This window comes from Rhipicephalus microplus, chromosome 6, assembly GCF_043290135.1.
Source record: "Rhipicephalus microplus isolate Deutch F79 chromosome 6, USDA_Rmic, whole genome shotgun sequence".
NCBI lineage: Eukaryota > Metazoa > Arthropoda > Arachnida > Ixodida > Ixodidae > Rhipicephalus > Rhipicephalus microplus.
This window is the reverse complement of record NC_134705.1, coordinates 55780199-55798708: the sequence shown is the minus strand read 5'-3', so window position 1 is coordinate 55798708 and position 18510 is coordinate 55780199. Positions and strand designations below refer to the sequence as shown.

Genomic DNA, 18510 nt, shown 5'->3' with positions numbered 1-18510 from the left:
TTGAGTTGGTGACGGCAGTCAATAAATGTTCTTTTTTGAGGTCCTGTGGTAAATAACAGTGCAAATTGTAACGCCTTAAAGTGCAGTCTGAAGAATCAGAAAGACTATCAAGACTTAGGGGGAGCCAGTTGATCCTTCGCAGGTGAATGAGGTCAGTTCGCGCACCTTTGTCCAGGGAACATCAGTGATTGCAGCAGTGCAAACGTCCTTGATGATCTGAAAAAAAAGAAGAATAAAAGAGGAGAGCGACAGTATTTGACTTTTTTTCGTGGTTCGATCAAACATAAATAACCTATTAAGGTTTTTATGCATCGCGTGTGTGAAGTGTTTGAGAAAAGAGCTTTAAATCTTCATAGACATCACCGTCTTCTCTATCACTGCCGAAGTATCAGGGTTCGTCTTCTTCTAAACTTTTCCAGCTTTACAGAAGACTCATATTGTTAAAATCTGATCTAGTTTAAAACTAAAAATGAGGGCGCGGGTTGTCTTACTTCTATTACGAGCCAATTATTTTGAATGAAACGAGTGTCCTCCAGAACATGACAGGATTTTTTTTCAAACATGAGGAAATAGTATACAGTAATTATCTGCACTTATCATCTCACGCTTTGTACAGTATAGATTGCAAGCGATTATACCTCAATGAAGCGGCTGAGGTTTCCCTGATAGCAAGAGCTATCACAAAAAAGTGCTTTTGAACAATCTGTTGTTGCCGCTTTGAATCACGTTTATATGGCAAAGTAGCTAAGCTTACTCCGCAACATATAGTCTCCTGGCACTCTAAATCTGCTTTCTGCCAGGGTGATTTCACGCAATAACATCTGTTAGCTGGCACCCCACGTGATTATATTGCTTCTTGGGTGTAGCGTTTTAATCAGGCACGCCTTCTAAGTGAAATATAGCATCTTAAGCAATGTCTTAAGAAAGAGAAACAATAATTTACTGACTCCAAAAAATGTCTGCTAAAACAAAACTACAACAGTGACTGTGTTAATCGAGCAAGCAACTGTCGTCACAATGAAATCAATGTACAATTGAGGGCCGCAATAAATTTTAAAACGCAGATTACGTAGTGAAACGTAATGTTTCAAAAACGTAGTGTTTGAAAAGAAATGTTAGAAAAACGGTCTTTATTTTCTGAAAACCGTTGGCTTCTCCTGAACTTAAGCTTCGGTAATATATTTATTTATTTATTTATTGAAAATACCTTACAGGCCAGAAGGCATTGAGTAAGGGGGGTTACAGTGAAAAATCGCATGTAAATTTCAAAATAAAAACGGTACAATGTCGGTTAGTAATAACAAAAAAAATTAACAAAGCAATAAGTCAGCAATACGTAAACATGGCGATGAAGTATATAAGAACACTCCGTAACATAAAAACCCTCGGAAAAGAAGTAAAAGAACGTCAAGATGAAATATTAAGGAAATGCGTCTGAACTTTTTGCCGAAACGTGTTGGGGTTGCTATCAGAGGCGATATCGTCAGGAAGATCATTCCACATGCGGATGGCTTGTGGTAGTGCGGATGTGTTGAACGCGTTCGTGTTTCCAAAAATGCGAGTGAAGCTGAGATGGTTATGTAATCTGCGTGACGTGTAGAGCTGGCGTTGAAGGTGCAACGACGATGTTTTGTTACTGTAGACGTACTTGTGTAATAGGCATAACAAGGACACGTGACGACGAACATTTAATGCTTGGAGGGAATGATGGAGTTTAAGCTGAGTCACACTGGAATTGATGTCATAGTTTCTAGAAATGTAACGGGTGGCTCTGTTCTGGATTGTTTCCAGCATGTTAATTTGATACTGAGCGGAAGGGGACCAAACAGATGAGGCATATTCAAGTTGCGGGCGGACGAAAGTTAGGTATGACATTTTGCGAATGTTAGTGGGACAACGACGAAGGTTTCGGCGTAAATACCCCAATGTTTTGGAGGCTTTTGCACAAACGTTAGTGATGTGATCAAACCAGGAAAGCCCTGGTGTAAGGTGGATGCCAAGATACTTGTAAGAAGTCGCCGTGGAGAGCCTGTCACATTGCATATGGTAAGTGAAGTTAGATATGACCTGTTTACGTCCAAAAGAAACAACTTTACACTTATTAGTATTCAACCTCATAAGCCAAGTGCTGCACCAGTTAGAAATAGTGTTCAGATCATCTTGAAGGATGGAGTGATCGTTAGGACAGTTTATAGGTCTGTAGAGCATGCAGTCATCAGCGAAGATTCTGATATGCGATGATATGTTAGTTGGGAGGTCGTTGATGTAGATAAGAAAAAGTAATGGGCCAAGAACGCTCCCCTGTGGGACGCCAGAAGAGACATACGAAGAGGGAGAGGAAGAATTATTAACGATTGTGAACTGCTTGCGAAGTGACAGAAAATTGCGTAGCCAAGATAAAGTGAGGGAGTCTAATCGGAGGGCAGATAATTTTGAAATAAGGCGACAATGGGCGACACGATCGAATGCTTTGGCGAAATCAAGGAATATGCAATCAGTCTGTAGGCCATTATTTATGTTGTAATGAATGTCTGTAGTGAATTCTAGTAACTGTGTTTCGCATGACATGCCCTTTCTGAATCCGTGCTGGTTTGAAAAGAAGAATTTGTTAGTCTCGAGGTGACTGTACACGTGGGAGGCGATTATGTGTTCGAGGAGTTTGCAACATATGCATGTGAGCGAGATTGGGCGATAATTTTTAGGTGAGTTCTTATCTCCGGATTTAAAAATGGGTACTACTTTGGCTATTTTCCAGTCGTCTGGAAGTTTTCCAGACGATAGCGACTGTCGAAAAATGTGGTATAATGTAATGCTAGATATGTGAGGTAGACCAGTTTTGAAAAAAAATGAGGGTGTTGAAGACCAGGATGTTGCGAAATGCTGCGTTCAGTATATCTTTATTGATAAAACACAGGTGCTTTGATGACCTCACCATAAACGAAAACTGACACACTCACTGTTGTTCATGCACGACGTATAAGAAAATATCACATTCCTGGTAAATATGACCCATCTTTTGGCCAGCACACGTGGTACTGGTTACCAGTCAAAAGCGTAAAGTAATAACAATTTATCCTTTTGCATAAGCGCGTATCAACACGTAGCAGCAACCTCTCATTTTAATGCAGTGAAAAAAACCTGTATTGTGTCTAGACTTTTCACAAGCCTGTCCCTACAGCAGGAAACAAACTATGGCCAGTTAAAGTGAATACATTTTTTGGCAGAGTGATTGATATGTGGGGTTTAACGTCCCAAAACCACTATATGATTATGAGAGATGCCGTAGTGGAGGGCTCCGGAAATTTAGACCACCTGGGGTTCTTTAACGTGCACCCAAATTTGAGCACACGGGCCTACCACATATTTTTGGCAGAACTTACGACTATTTTGGTCCGATATTTTAGTCCACGCTGCTGTAAACCTACTGCGAATATTAGTAATAACCATTTACTGATTAGCTCATGTGATTCACGCTTATTTATCTGTTTGAAAAGCTACATAGCTGTAGAGTAAAGGCAAAACAGAAAAAGGCAAGTTAATCTTTTTTGCTAGTAAGCTTTCACCCTATACTTGTAATCTCTTAGCCTGATATATTCATCAAAAGCTTGCTTATGAAACAGAACAATTTGACGCATCGTTGTTTTGCTGTGTTTTGTAATTCTGCGACCTAATTAAGAAAATGACATTGCCAACGAAACAGTTACCGAATATTTCTTCATACCCCATAACTCTGTGGTAGCCTGATACAGTAGATTCTTATTTCTTTTCTAAATCATAAACAACTGTAAAATATCTGCTGTCTGCAACATGCTTTTAGGCACTAACCACGCGCTAAAGGCATTCTAATTCATTTTGTATTATGCAATGCTCAGTCAAGGTGTAACCCAAGTTTCTAGAGCTGTAATAGGCCATACGAATGTTGATTTGAATTCCTCCTGTAAACGACTTTAAGTAATAACCGAAGAGACCTGTATATTAAGGCTGCTACTCAAACAAACGTTGGCTGAGTAATCAAATAGGAATCGCATTCCTGAAGATCAAGTTGAAGTACTAATATCCTTCTTACTTCCATCAATATTAATCAAGTAGAACAATATCTTAAGCATCTGTCACGTAGATGCCTTGGTGCAGCCCTGAACAAAAAAAATGAGAAAACCTCTGCGGTTTCTAACGGCCAAGTTCGCTAGCCTTACTTGTTCTTGCCAAGTACAGGCATGCCTCGCTGATAATAAAACACACCCGATATTAGTAAGTTGGAGCTTTAAAAGCCTTTCGCTAAGTTGTTCTCTGCGGTGTATTGTCTATAACTGCTATCTGAACGAAACTATTTGGCTCTATCACAACAAAATAAATAAAAAGTATCTGTGCTAGTGACACTCCGTATGACTATACCTTGCGACTTCTGCATTGATGAAAATATGTTATTGTCTGGGAACCATTTCCTTCGCCTGGTGAACATCTGCCACATATTTCGCTAAATAATGTGAATGCACTTCCTTGTTGTTTTCAACGAAGCATATCGAGCCTACAAACCATTACCTCTATGCTAAAAACCGATTACCTCTTTGGACTTGGGCACACATGTTGCCTTGCTGTAAACTCCTGGAATGGGGCAAGTCGATTCCGTAATCTTGAACTTGATCCTGTAGTTTGTACCAGCTACAGTCTGTGAGAACAAGAACGAGAAATCATGCCAAAATAACGTAAAAAAGATATATTCTATGTGATTTTAGGTTGGAACATTGATCACTGTTGAAAATTTTTTTAACAATAGTATAATCTTCCTGAGAGAGTGGAGGCATCTCTGGTGCTTAAAAAGGAGACATCACGCTCACGGTTTACTAAGTAAGCAAGAAAATTGAACAAAATTAGCCTCTATGCTAAAAACATTATAAGTGCCCGCTGATATTTCGGCCAATCCTGAGGAATAATATGTCTCAGCAGGAAAGTACATTCTTTCAGCATTCAGCGATAGCCCACAGCACATCTGAGGAGACGAACTCGGATCGTATGAATGATTTTTTTTTCATTGTTACTCTAGACACTCCCGTTTTGTTTTTCGACGGAATGCGAAGCAAACCAAGGGGCTACTGTGGCGGTGGACTCGATAAACACAAAATGGTGTATATTCAGGGTTTAGGTAGTCTTGACGCAATGAAATCCTCTCTTGTGTGTTATTAAATGTCTCTGCTCAAAGGTTCCCAGTAATGTTGAATGAACATAATGTCGCCATCATAAGGCTACCTGGACCATTTTGTTAGTAAAAATAATAAAGATAATAAGGTCTACCTAGGCACTTGTAGAGAGCATGTGCAATTAATTCATTGAAGCTAGTTTGACGGCTGAAGCTGTATATCAATTCCGGATGCTAAGTCGATAAGGCCAAATAACTGGCGGGAGCAGTTATATTATGCTGCAACATGTAAATTCATTTTATTCAATAACTTCATAGTTTCAACCATTGCACAAACTATGGCCAGTTAAAGTGAATACATTTTTTGGCAGAACTTACGACTATTTTGGTCCGAAATTTTAGTCCACGCTGCTGTAGACCTACTGCAAATATTAATATTAACCATTTACTGATTAGCTCATGTGATTCACGCTTATTTATCTTTTTGAAGAGCTACATAGCTGTAGAGTAAAGGCAAAACAGAAAAAGGCAAATTAATCTTTTTTGCTTGTAAGCTTTAACCCTATACTTGTATTCTCTTAGCCTGATATATTCATCAAAAGCTTGCTTATGAAACAGAACAATTTGACGCATCGTTGTTTTGCTACGTCTTGTAATTCTGCGACCTAATTAAGAAAATGACATTGCCAACGAAACAGTTACCAAATATTTCTTCATACCCCATAACTCTGTGGTGGCCTGATACAGTAGATTCTTATTTCTTTTCTAAATCATAAACAACTGTAAAATATCTGCTGTCGGCAACATGCTTTTAGGCACTAACCACGCGCTAAAGGCATTCTAATTCATTTTTTATTATGCAATGCTCAGTCAAGGTGTAACGCAAGTTTCTAGAGCTGTAATAGGCCATACGAATGTTGATTTGAGTTCCCCCTGTAAACGACTTTAAGTAATAACCGAAGAGACCTGTATATTAAGGCAGCTACTCAAACAAATATTGGCTGAATAATCAAATAGGAATCACATTCCTGAAGATCAAATGGAAGTACTAATATCCTTCTTACTTCCATCAATATTTATTTATTTATTTATTTATTTATTTATTCAGAATACCCCTAAGGGCCCTCTCACAGGAGGGTATTACATAGGGGAAGGGGGGGGGGCTATAACACATACAGGTACATGAAATGATTAATAGAACCAGAAAACACACAAACTAAACACCGTACAGCTACTAAATACATTAGAATAAATATAAGGTCAATATTCTTACCGCATAATCTTAAATAATCAGAAGAAATAATATGAGTCAAACAATAGTAAAACTAAAAAAAAATATTTTAAAATTGAACTACACAAAGAAGGAAATAGAGTCACAAGAGTACAATAAAACGCAATCTAGCTTACTACAAACACACGCGCCATTAAGCATAAAGAAATGGCAACATCACCAAAATTACGTGTGAATAACTGAAGTAGGCAAACACAGCAATAAATAACACGAACCATGAACATACGCAGTTTCTACAAAAAACACGGTTTGCAGAAAAAAGAAAAAAGAGGGGGGAATGCCGCAAAAGGTTCACACGCTTTCACTCATGTTTAGTAGGTTCTGAAATTCAGTGATATCGGTGACGGTTGCAATGTTTGAAGGTAAGTCATTCCACTCGGTTATTGTGCACGGTATGAAGGATCTAGCATAATGAAAAGTGCGACAAGGGAAGCGTTCGATTTTAAAGGGATGATCGCGGCGCGGAAAGATGGCAGGGGGTGGCCTAAAGAAGTCCTCGTGAAGTGATGTGTGATGGTAGAGCTTATGAAGTAGTGATAAGCGAGCAATTTTACGGCGACGTGATAAGAGTTCCAGTTCGGCACGAATTTTCAATGAAGTGACACTGGTGTGACGTGAATAATCAGAAAAAATAAAACGTACAGCACGGTTCTGCAGGGCTTCGATGTTTTCAATAATGTAGTCTTGATCGGGATCCCAAATAGCTGAGGCATATTCTATTTTAGGACGGATTAGGGTGATATAAGCCAGTTTACGCAAGTGCGAGGGGGTGTGTTTCAAAAAACGTTTAAGGAACCCGAGTGAGCGATTTGCTGAAGCAAGGGTGACGTTAATGTGGTGATGCCATGACAGGTAAGACTGAATGTTAACCCCAAGGTATTTATAAGAACAAATTCAAGTAGAACAATTATTCAAGTAGAACAATATCTTAAGTTGGTGCAGCCCTGAACAAAAAAAATGTGAAAACCTCTGTGGTTTCTAACAGCCAAGTTCGCTAGCCTTACTTGTTCTTGCCAAGTACAGGCATGCCTCGCTGATAATAAAACACGCTCGATATTAGTAAGTTGGAGCTTTAAAAGCCTTTCGCTAAGTTGTTTTCTGCGGTGTATTGTCTATAACTGCTATCTGAACGAAATTATTTGGCTCTAACATAACAAAAGAAATAACAAGTATCTGTGCTAGTGACACTCCGCATGACTATACCTTGCGACTTCTGTATTGATGAAAATATGTTATTGTCTGGGAACCATTTACTTCGACTGGTGAACATCTGGCACATTTCGCCCAATAATGTGAATGCACTTCCTTGTTGTTTTCAACGAAGCATATCGAGCCTACAAACCATTACCTCTATGCTAAAAACCGATTACCTCTCTGGACTTGGGCACACATGTTGCCTTGCTGTAAACTCCCGGAATGAGGCAAGTCGATTCCGTATGCTGAATTCAGTGAAAGGGTGACATAGATCTGCATTTGTGAAAAGCTCTGTGATTAGCAGAACTGCGGGTTGAATCAATAGCACTTCAACTGCAATTTAAGAACTGAAGTATTACGTTTGTTTTGTGGTGCTAATAGTGGATCTATGGTGATATATATCACAGTGAAAAAAAAAGCCGGCTAGGGAAATAACAAGATATAGCAAAAAATGTACATGTCGTTCTAAAGACAGTACTGAGAAATTGTATCACCTTATGTATTAAACATTTTGCTAAATGAAATACTTATGCATATTATACGTGCGGTATCGCCTTGCAAATATTTCACCAAATCCCACTTCTTAAACAAGAACATGGTGAGCTCTTTGAACTTCTCCTAAAGGCATTTAGAGTTGAACAGCATAGCTTCTTGGCTACAGGGGTGTGCACGAAAAGAAAGCAGCACCTCCCCCCCCCTCCTTGTCAACACCTAAGAGGAGGCGGTGCTGTGCAACTACCAATAGTTAGCCACACTAGACTTTAGAATATTAGCAGCTGAACAATCCTGATGTAGCCTCTTGGGAACTTTATTGGTTCCCATCTTTAGAGCTGGAAAGACAGGGACCGAAGATGGGCCTACTGAGAAGCACGCCATCTCTTCATTTTTTTTGTGACGTGTAGATGCAGGCGCTATTTATTTACAGTGTGCGTTTCGTGTTAAAAAATAACGACGAGAACGATGGCGCACGTGCAAGAATACGCCACGGTGGCAAGCTCGACAGGGGGAGAGGGAAAAGAAGAGCCACGTGCGGTAAAGAGAAAGATAGATGACGGCGTTTGGCGTTCGACGGAGTCAGGCTACCGGGCCCAAGGGTGAACACCTGGGACGTGGTCCGACTTTCTTGCGACGGGCTCAGTGTGGTCGCTGACGTGACCTGCCTACCACACAATTCTTCTGCAAGGCTCCAAGCTTCTTTGTAGCCTCCGCAAGCCACCAGTAGCCTCTTCAAGCCAGCCTGCAGCTCTCGTATTGGCGCCACATCATCGCATCGCCCAAAGTATTCGACTCCCTAATAATTTAGCTTGTGCCGGCCTAGAGACACTTTCTATTAAAACGCTACGCTAGTGAGACTCTCGTTAGCTCATTGGTTTGGGTAACTTAGCTTACTTAGTACGTCTATGTGATTGTTTTTCTCCATGTTTGCAAAAAGTGTAGTTGTTTTATAAATTTGTTTTATAAACGTTGCTTTCTTACATAACCACTAGTCTTCTTTAATATTCGATTCAACGAATGTACGCATTAAATTTTTTTAAGACATATTTATCGTTTTTGCGAGTCAGCGACGTTAAAAGAACGCAATTCAGTTATATTATCCAAGAACGCAGTTCTTGGATAATATAAAAACAAAGATCCTTGATATCAAATAGCTTCTCTGCATATTGAAGAGGCATACATACTTGGCTCTCAACATCGACAATCTCAAGCACGGTGTCGAAAAACTGCCGGTTTGCCACCTGCTTGGAGACAGCAAAGTGGGCCAGCTCGTCGTAGATGGCATTGTCTTCCGCGTTGTGCTTCTGCCAGCCACCAAGCACTGGGATTTGCTCTTCTGCACTGCAGGCGATAACGACGAACGCAACCATCCCGAGCCCATACAGGGTGAGTGTTGACGAAGCCATGGTTGCCTGTAGTTCTGTCGTTTGTAGTATAAAGAGGAAAATATGAGTTGTTCTATTGAATAGATCTAATTTACAAACAACACCGTTATATTGCGTTTTTAGCGCACAAAAACTTTTCCGCCTTCGAATATTCGGTTTGCGTAGAGCAATCGAATATGCTTGAGACGGCCATATTTTACCACTCAGAAGATCCCACTTAAGGAGATATTTGTTTTTTTTTTCAATGACACTATGGGTCAGACGCTAAGGTTGCATACGAAAGCTATCGACACAATGGTGTGAAATTGAAAGAATCGTGTGGGACCAGTCCTGAATTGAACCAAACTGATTTCTTAGTGTACGCAGTGGCAAGATTGATCACTCAGTTATATACTTTCGAATCACCTTTTCTAACAATCAGACGTAAGCATATTGCATGCTAAGTGGTCAGCATTACTTCAATCCTCGCACGCGTACTTTTATTTATTTGGAAAACAGTAGGTAACGAATCCTGAACACTACGTCAATCCTTGCTGATGAAGCTTACAGAGCCTTTCATAAAAAAAATCAGAAGAAAAAAATCAAGCATTGTAGTTAGAACCTGCCGAACTAAATCTAAACTGGAAAAAAAATATTATCAGAGTTATGACTTGATAGTACAAAATTTATAATTTCTTTCGCAATTGGTGTTTTGAGCTTACTGCAAGGTGCAATAACTATACATTAAAATCTCTTCGCCTTGAGCGGAACTTTAACAAACAGTAACACTCAAGCGATATATGTATGACACCTTACGAGAACTGATATTGAATAGCTCGGTATCTGGCCAAAATTCATGGAACATGGTTTATTTATTTCTTTCTTGAAAGAAGGATGTTTTCAGTGTCACGTTTAAATAACCCGAGCCTTTCATTACACAATACAAAACACGTGGTTGCGTAGAGACAGTTTACTACAACTGATGCTGAATTTTAATTGAAAATAAGAGAAACATTTCAACTTCAATGTAGGGCCTACGAAGCTATGAAGCCTAAGAAATCCAAGCTTGCATCTGCAAAATTTATTGCTTATTCAGGGATGCATTCCGTAGCACTCATAAGCTTTCTCTTTTTTTTCTGTTTATCCTCAGAGATCAGTCTCTGCTGCTATGAACTCTTTTCATAATTCACAAGTCTGCTTCTCTGCACCCGATATTTGCACAAACAATAGCAGCATCTGTCGTGCTTCAAGTGCATAAATGGTACTAGTTTAACGTTCTTGGGCTTGTCTGTTATGAGTGTTTATATCAAAAGAGCAGACTCTACAACTTCTATGTCCATCCTTAGCAAACCAGGCGTCAACAGGCTAGTCGCAGTAAGTGTTGTTTAAGCTAACTAGCTCGATAGCTAACTTTACAATTTTGAAAAGAGTGTACGTTTATTGAACAATTTCACGAAAGAAAAAAAAAGTTATCCAGAAGTTTCAGGAATGCGCACACTCAAAACTCGTCTTCCAATTGAAATACCAGCTATTTCGTTTTTCTAATATTTACTCATGCTAGTCTAGAAAAGATGTAACAATATGTATGAAGGTATAAAAAATACATCTAGCAGAAACTTCTTGGGGAATCCTTTTGAGTGGAAACCTCGTAGTTTGCCTTTACGCTTTGACCTTTGCTTCATACTCTGAATAGTTTGATTGAGTTCAGGCATAGCGGTTCATCTTTTACAGGGCCGTTTACTACAGCAGAGTGTGAGGCACACTAAAATCAAAGTTTATAGTGCTACCTACATATGGTTTTCGCAACAATGGGATCAACGTAAAATACTTCAAGTGGGGCAGCGATAATATTATGCAGTGAAGTCATCGGGAATGAAGCTGCGTGGCACTTTAATGTTTATGTAAGTTCCGGGGAGTGGACAAGCAAAACCTTCAGCAAAAATAGTATTTGCAGAAGTATATTGACAGGTCTAGATTTAAATGTGTGAGCTAAAATACGGTTATAAAAACATATTCTAGATAAAGCTCTTTGCAATTGCAATAAAAAGATGAATTAGTGGCTGCTGTACATTTATTCAAGTATGGCGTGTCACAATGAAAAAAGTTACTTAATTATCACCTGCAATACCAGCATGAATGCTCTTGTACCCTATGCCTTGATGAAGTTAAAGCTATTTCAGCTCATCAGAACAGTATTCATATACACATTGTTGAAACTATCATACTTATTTATTAGAGAAATTGGTATTTAATAAGTATATATAACAAGGCTTGAGATGCTTTACTACAAAAAAAAGAAAAAAGGACAATGCACTTGTCAATTTCATATGATGCATGATAGGTAGGTAGATTTATCCCACGGATGCTTACAAATCACGAAATATTACTATTATTTCTATAACTAATTTTTTCGACTGATAAGATATTCATGCGAAACACTCCATCAGTTTCTACAACGTTGCCACCTTAGCTGCCCTAAATTGCATAGGTGTTTGCTGCAAGAGAGTGTAAAAAAGATCAGGAAGGTGGAATGCTGTGTTTCTGCTTAGCTTACGTAAACATCTGTTTTGATCATAAAGCAATCAAGTAACCTCTATGAGGGTATACATTAATGAACATTTATTTATAGTATAACATTTTACTGCAAAATGTACATAAAGTTGAACTCACCGCTTACGCGTCGCCAATCGGAAAGCTTCCTTGAGAAGGTTGATGATAAAAACAGCACGGTCTTCGAGTTTCCTCCGTAAATACACCACGAGGCTCCCTTATGGCTTTAGGTTTTCTTTTTATACCTGCCGCGCGCAGGGGGCAGGCAGGCAGGCAGAAAAGCTCTCACAAAACCGGATAAGAAGGGCCGTTGTCGCTTAACGCACCTCTTCGCACTCGCATTCTTTATTTTCCTTTTTTTCTTCAGCGGCTGGGTATCACGGTCATCACGGTGCTAGCTTTTATTGCAATCGCAAAAGGCTACCCTTGTAAGGCGATGCATGATTAAGCCCGCTAGGTAAACTTGTTGCCGGCTCTGATCACCGCGTTGGCTTCAATTGGCTCACGACAACTGAAGGCCCTCTGCCGCAATTCGGTCGGTATTCTAATAATGCAGTGAGTTTATTTTGAGCTATTGGAGCTGGCAAATAGGCTGCAAACTCAACATAACTCTGTGGTGTGGACATCTTCTAGTTGCGACATAAGGTGGAAAAACATGTTAATGGTATTTCATGCGTGTACACTTGCTTTAAATTATTACATAATTCAGCTTAGCACTGCATGCAACCCAACGCTAGTGGGAAAAAATCTGATGTCATATTCATAACCCAAATGGACGTTTTCCTCTGATTACGTGCAGTAATAATGCACGTAATCAGAGGAAAACGTAATCAGAGCACGTAATCAGAGTAATATTGCAGTGAGTCTAGTTTGAGCTATTGGAGCTGGAAAATAGGCTGCAAACTCAACATAACTCTGTGGTGTGGACATATTCTAGTTGCGACATAAAGTGGAAAAAGATGTTAATGGTATTTCATGCGTGTACACTTGCTTTAAACTATTATATAGTTGAGCTTAGCACTGCATGCAACCCAACGCTGGTGGGAAAAAAATCTGGTGTCATATTCATAACCCAAATGAACGTTTTCCTCTGATTACAGCCACATGACTGGCAATACAAGAGGATGGGTTGCCAGGCACAAAAGCAAGTTTAAGCCTCTAATCTGGTAAACACAGCCGCACTATAGGTTTAGATGAATGCAACTCATTTTCCAAGAAGATCTGTGCAACACATATTTGCGGCATGAAAAAAAAAACGTTGTTGTTTAAGGTGGCACCAAGGTGACATCTGCACCAAGACTGTACGTATAGCCATGCACTTGTTCTTTGTAAAAAACGCGTTAGAGAACACGGCACCACCGCTAGTTTCCTGCCTTTTTGCAGAAGGCGGCCTCTACGTTTATGCGGATGCACTAAAATAGTGCAGTGGTATGTTTTTGTATAACAGCATATGTTGAGCAGGCTGCGAAAACTTTACTTCATGTTTACGTGTGAAGCAGAACACAGAGACAGGTTACAAAAGCAATGAAGTGACGGATAACTGCTGCACTCACATCTAGCTTACGTGAGTATAACGTGATTATTATACACCCATGGCAGCATACCCAGTGTAACCATGACGTTTTAGTTACAATTTCGGCGATGTTTCTAAAAAGACACTTCGTCAACGCTTGAAACTACTTGTGCTATTATGGTGTAATCCTGCTTTATTTGTGGGTGGAAAGAATGTCCTTTTCTGGGGATAAAAGCATGCTTACAGACTCCAAGCGCTGCCATCTAATGTGAGAACATGCATGAACTGTTATTGATCCCTTTTTTTCTGAAGGCTTCGTGTTAACGCGCCAGCTAGTCTGTTTGATGTAGAGTGCCCAACTCTCACGTATCTAACGATGGGTGAGGAGGAGAAACAAAGTTTGTCCTTGCAGAACAGCACGAGCGACATCTGCAGTCACAAATACGCCACATCTGAGCACGTGCGGCGCTAGTGATGTGCCTGTCTCACAATCCTGATTCCTGTTTATCATCGCGGATGCAACAAACGCTTTGGCCGTTTAAAGAGATCTGAACGATTTAACAAAAAAAAACAAATAGCAAGAAAAAACACGAAGTGAACCATTTTTGCTGCGATATGATATCACGAAGCGAGTATAAAAGGCGCCTATCCAGGCAATTGCTGCTTTCTTTTTTTTTCGGTTCTATATTGTTGGCAGTGCTTCGACAGTCAAAACAGTCATCGCGGCCATGAAGATGAAGGGTGGAAATTGCAGGGCAGGCACATCAGTGACGCAGCGCATGATCAATAAGGCATATTTGTGACTGCAGATGGCGCTCATTCTGTTCTGCGAGGACGCTCCGTCGTAATAGACATGAGAGTTGAGCACTGTACTTCTTTCCACATGACATAGGCAAACAATAAAAAAGCTAGTGTGACACTCAGCAAACAGAGGAGGATGCCTAAAGGTGCACCGAGACCAATTTCTGCCGGCCATTTACGATTCAGCTTGGTAGATCTTTTTCGAGCTTGGCGCAGTAACGACATCTAAGCCAAATTTGTGGCTAACACAGTTCAGATTGTGTACTATTTTGTGTGCATAAAGCATCGAGACGACCTTATTTTCATTTCCTTCGAAATATCTATACTCTTTGTGGTTGTGTCTAGAAAGACTGAAGTGCCGACTTCTGCGCTGATATGCACAGAACTCGCTAGGAATAATCAGAATTGCTTAGAAAGTGGGTACACGCCACTGTTTTCTGAAACTGAAACCATTTCGAATCACAAACTTAGGCTGACCAGGGAAGTGACCAAGATATTTCACATCACAAAACCAAAAAGTGATTGCATTAGCTAAGCAGCAGTAGTTCTGCGTGATGACCAATTCTCTTTTTTGGAAAAAAACAGGAAGCTGTTGTAACATGAACGTCATGGTCAAACGTGGTACTCTTTCGGATATTGATTCATTGATTGATTCATTGATTGACTTGTGAGGGTTAGCGTCCCAAAACCACCATATAACTTTGAGAGACGCCGTAGTAAAAGGCTTCTGAAATTTCGACCAACTTGGGTTCTTTGACGTGCATTCAAACCTGAGCACACGGGCCTACAGCATTTTTGCCTCCATCAAAAGTGAAGCCGCCACAGTACCCTTTAGGGTTTGTGTGTATGCCACATTTTCTTCGAAAACAAAAAGCTACTCCAGAGAGCACTCGTTCTATTTTCTTTTCGTTGGTTTTCATACTAAATATTGCTGAAGGTCTAACGCCCCGAAACTAGCATATAGTTATGAGTGACGCCTTAGTGGAGGGTTCTGGAAATCTCGGCCATCTGGATGTTGTTTAGGTGCACCTAAATCTAAGCAAACAGACCTCAAGCACTTCCGGCTCCAACAAAAATGTGGCCGCCGCTTCCGGTATTTGATACCGCGAATTGCGGGTCAGTAGCCGAATACCTTAGCCAATAGAACACCATAGCGGGTTTTCGTTCCTTTTGTAACTCGTCTATGTGCTCTGTATTAAACGTAAACATAATTTAGCACCAACTCACTCAACTTCAACTTTACTTGTTTAGTTTTTTTCTCACTATTCCCCTCACCTTAACACCTGTCCTTTCTTCTTCCTTCTCTCACTTGCGCATTCACTCTTTCCTCTTATTTTGTTTAGGTTAGAGCAGAAGGGTACAAAACAAGGTCACGTGTGCTTTCAAGCCCATATATGGTAACTCTGGCTGCAGTTATATCCGCGTTCCAGCACTTCTAAATGCGATAGACTCTCTTAGGATACTTCGACAGAAATTTTGGTCTGTCTGTCTGTCTGGCTGTCTGTCTGTCTAGCTGTCCGTTCGTCCGTCCGTCTGTCCGTCCGTCCATCTGTCCGTCCGCCCGTCCGTCAGTCAGTCAGTCAGTCAGTCAGTCAGTCAGTCAGTCAGTCAGTCAGTCAGTCAGTCAGTCAGTCAGTCAGTCAGTCAGTCAATCAGTCAGTCAGTCAGCCAGCCAGCCAGCCAGCCAGTCAGCCAGTCAGCCAGCCAGTCAGTCAGTCAGTCAGTCAGTCAGTCGGTGAGTCAGTCAGTCAGCCAGTCAGTCAGTCAGTCAGTCAGTCAGTCAGTCAGTCAGTCTGTCTGTCTGTCTGTCTGTCTGTCTGTCTGTCTGTCTACGTGCCTGTGTTTCTTGCTTTTCTGTCGTTCAATGAATTAAGAAGAATGGTGAATGGGGAAGCGACCCGTCATCTTTATCTAGTTTCTGCGTTATTACAATCTGATAAGGTGCATTGGAAGGAACAAATACTACGCATATTTTGGCGCAACATCAGTACAAGGCCATTGGGTATTGTGGGGCTTCATTTTTAAAATGAATTCCATACTGTTGTGTTTGGCAAGCCACCTTTTTGCCGTGGCCGCCAGAATGAAAGAAAGGTTGCCGCCTCGTTTTGTAGAGATGAGAAGCAGCGCTAAGACGCCTTGCTGTTTCCGTGTACTGGGTGCTTCATGACTGAAATTACTTGATGGAGCACCACTGTCCTTGGCGTCTGCACAGAGATGCGACACGTGGCGTCTTCGTGTCGCAGTAAAATTCACAATGCCGAGCTGCCGCCGATTACGGACGTCGGACCACAACGCTGAGCGTCTTTGACTGATGAGCCTGTTAGATGGCGTGCATATCTCACGCACTGCCTTCTCGCCAATTGTCTCACGCAAAGCTCCAAATAAACATTTCATTCTCTCTACAGGCGACGCACTATGGCCTTTCGACGAACTTTGACAATGAGGAACACAGATACGCTAACAATTTATTTCTTTTCTTTGATGTAACTATTTGTCTTACATGGCTGCGTCCCAAACAACTTGGCGTAATGTGTATGAAGGACGTACGCTTGTGCAGTGTATCTCATGCGTCTAAACAATTAACAATGCTTGCAGCGTTATAATAATTTTAAAGCTATAAAACACTAATACCCAAGTACCACTGACTCTTCGGTGAAAGTTTAATGACCAAGAAAGATTCCTTTACGTGCCTAAAAGGGCTGTTTCGAGCGGTATTGCATTGCTCTGTTAGCTAATTGCCCAAGAAACAGACAGGTGGCTAAATAAATACCAATTGTATATCCAAGTAAATCATACAGTTCCTTACAAGATTTAGCTCTTATACGGAATACTTCACTCTTACCCTGGACAAAAAATTAATTTCGGTGTTGGGGTCACTAAGCGCTGGCACAAAACAATCGTTTTTTCGTAAGATTGAAAAGGGTTTCCTAGAACACGTCAAAAGCCTGTTCACCTTCTGAATGAACAAAGGACGTCTTAAACTCTGCAGAGTATAGGCGGCTGTGCTTTTGACGCATAGCACCTTTCACTGGCAGAAACATACATTTGTGTTATACTCTTTTATCCTCTTAAAGTGACCTGGTGACGCAAAATAAGACACAAGCAACGTAGCAGCTAATATAGTTAATATGTGATGTTCTCCTTCACGTGCCCGTCCACGTGCCTCTACCATAGCACCTATATCGAAATGCAACTGCCGTGGCCGAGATCGAACGCATAGTGGCTGCGACACCAATTCTATAATAGCGTTGAATGCATTATGCGCAAGATACCACATTCGTGCAGCAAATACTGTGTGGGGCACAATTTATCTGCATCAATGGCCGTGTACTTGAACGGCTCTTAATACAAGGTACGCATATAACGTATCTTGACTATATGGGTGCGGGGCCTGCCACTTAAAAAGCTTTCCCCGATGGGCGACTTGATCGTTACGCTGGATCAGCCTCTTGGCTGTCTGCTTCGAGAGCACCAACGCCCGCTAAAGAAATTCAGAATGCCAGCGACAATATCAGTCTGATTAACTTGAAATAATTCGCGCTTCAGTTGTGTATATGTTTGACATCAGCTGAAAACACTGCATTATGCAATCGCTGTCATTCAAGGCGCGTTGTGCGGTGTGCGAGTACCCTTTGTCGCAGTGTCGCAGTAACCCTTGTTAAACTGGCAGCCTTAACTGCGAATAACGTCTCCACGGTTACTTGTGGCCGCAATTTCCTTATGTTACAATGTATGTGAAACCGCGGTTTTGCCGCTAGCAGTGGTCGTAGAAACCGCTCTTAGCAACCTCGGTTAGGTGGTTATTTGAGACAACGGCGGCATTCATGCAGGATGCGTTAGCCGCCTTAACCAAGGGCGCGTTCGCACTGTGTAAAATATGTGAAACCATGCCTGGCCTGAACCGGGGCTAAACACATATAGCCGTGGCTGGTCGTAACTGCAGTTATCTTGCCTGCGCAGAAAAACTATGAGACGCTTCTTACAATGCTCCAGCAAGTTTAAGACGAGAGCACAAGAAGAAAGAAGCACACAAGACGGGGCTACACTTTTAACTAACTAAAGTTTAATAAAAACAGTACTCCCTAGGGCACCACCACGCATGCGTAAAAACCAGCAGCGTAATGCCAGCATACAATTATGCTCTGCGCCTCCTCCACCTTTTTTCTCT

The 18510-nt window shown here is 41.0% G+C and overlaps 1 protein-coding gene across 3 annotated transcripts; it reads right to left on the bottom strand.

Annotated features, from left to right (window-relative positions):
- On the bottom strand, nucleotides 1-12307 carry LOC119167642 (cystatin-2). 3 transcript variants are annotated; one of them, XM_037419150.2, is made up of 5 exons: nucleotides 12149-12307; nucleotides 9299-9534; nucleotides 7796-7892; nucleotides 4562-4666; nucleotides 1-216 (listed from the first exon to the last, which is right to left on the bottom strand). In XM_037419150.2, exons 2-5 carry the CDS (start codon nucleotides 9518-9520, stop codon nucleotides 182-184), a joined length of 459 nt encoding a protein of 152 aa, XP_037275047.2. In that variant the 5' UTR covers nucleotides 9521-9534; nucleotides 12149-12307; the 3' UTR covers nucleotides 1-181. The 3 variants fall into 3 exon arrangements, with proteins under 3 accessions (XP_037275047.2, XP_037275049.2, XP_037275048.2); XM_037419152.2 differs by lacking the exon at nucleotides 4562-4666; XM_037419151.2 differs by lacking the exon at nucleotides 7796-7892.
- Between the last annotated feature and the right edge of the window lie 6203 nt (nucleotides 12308-18510).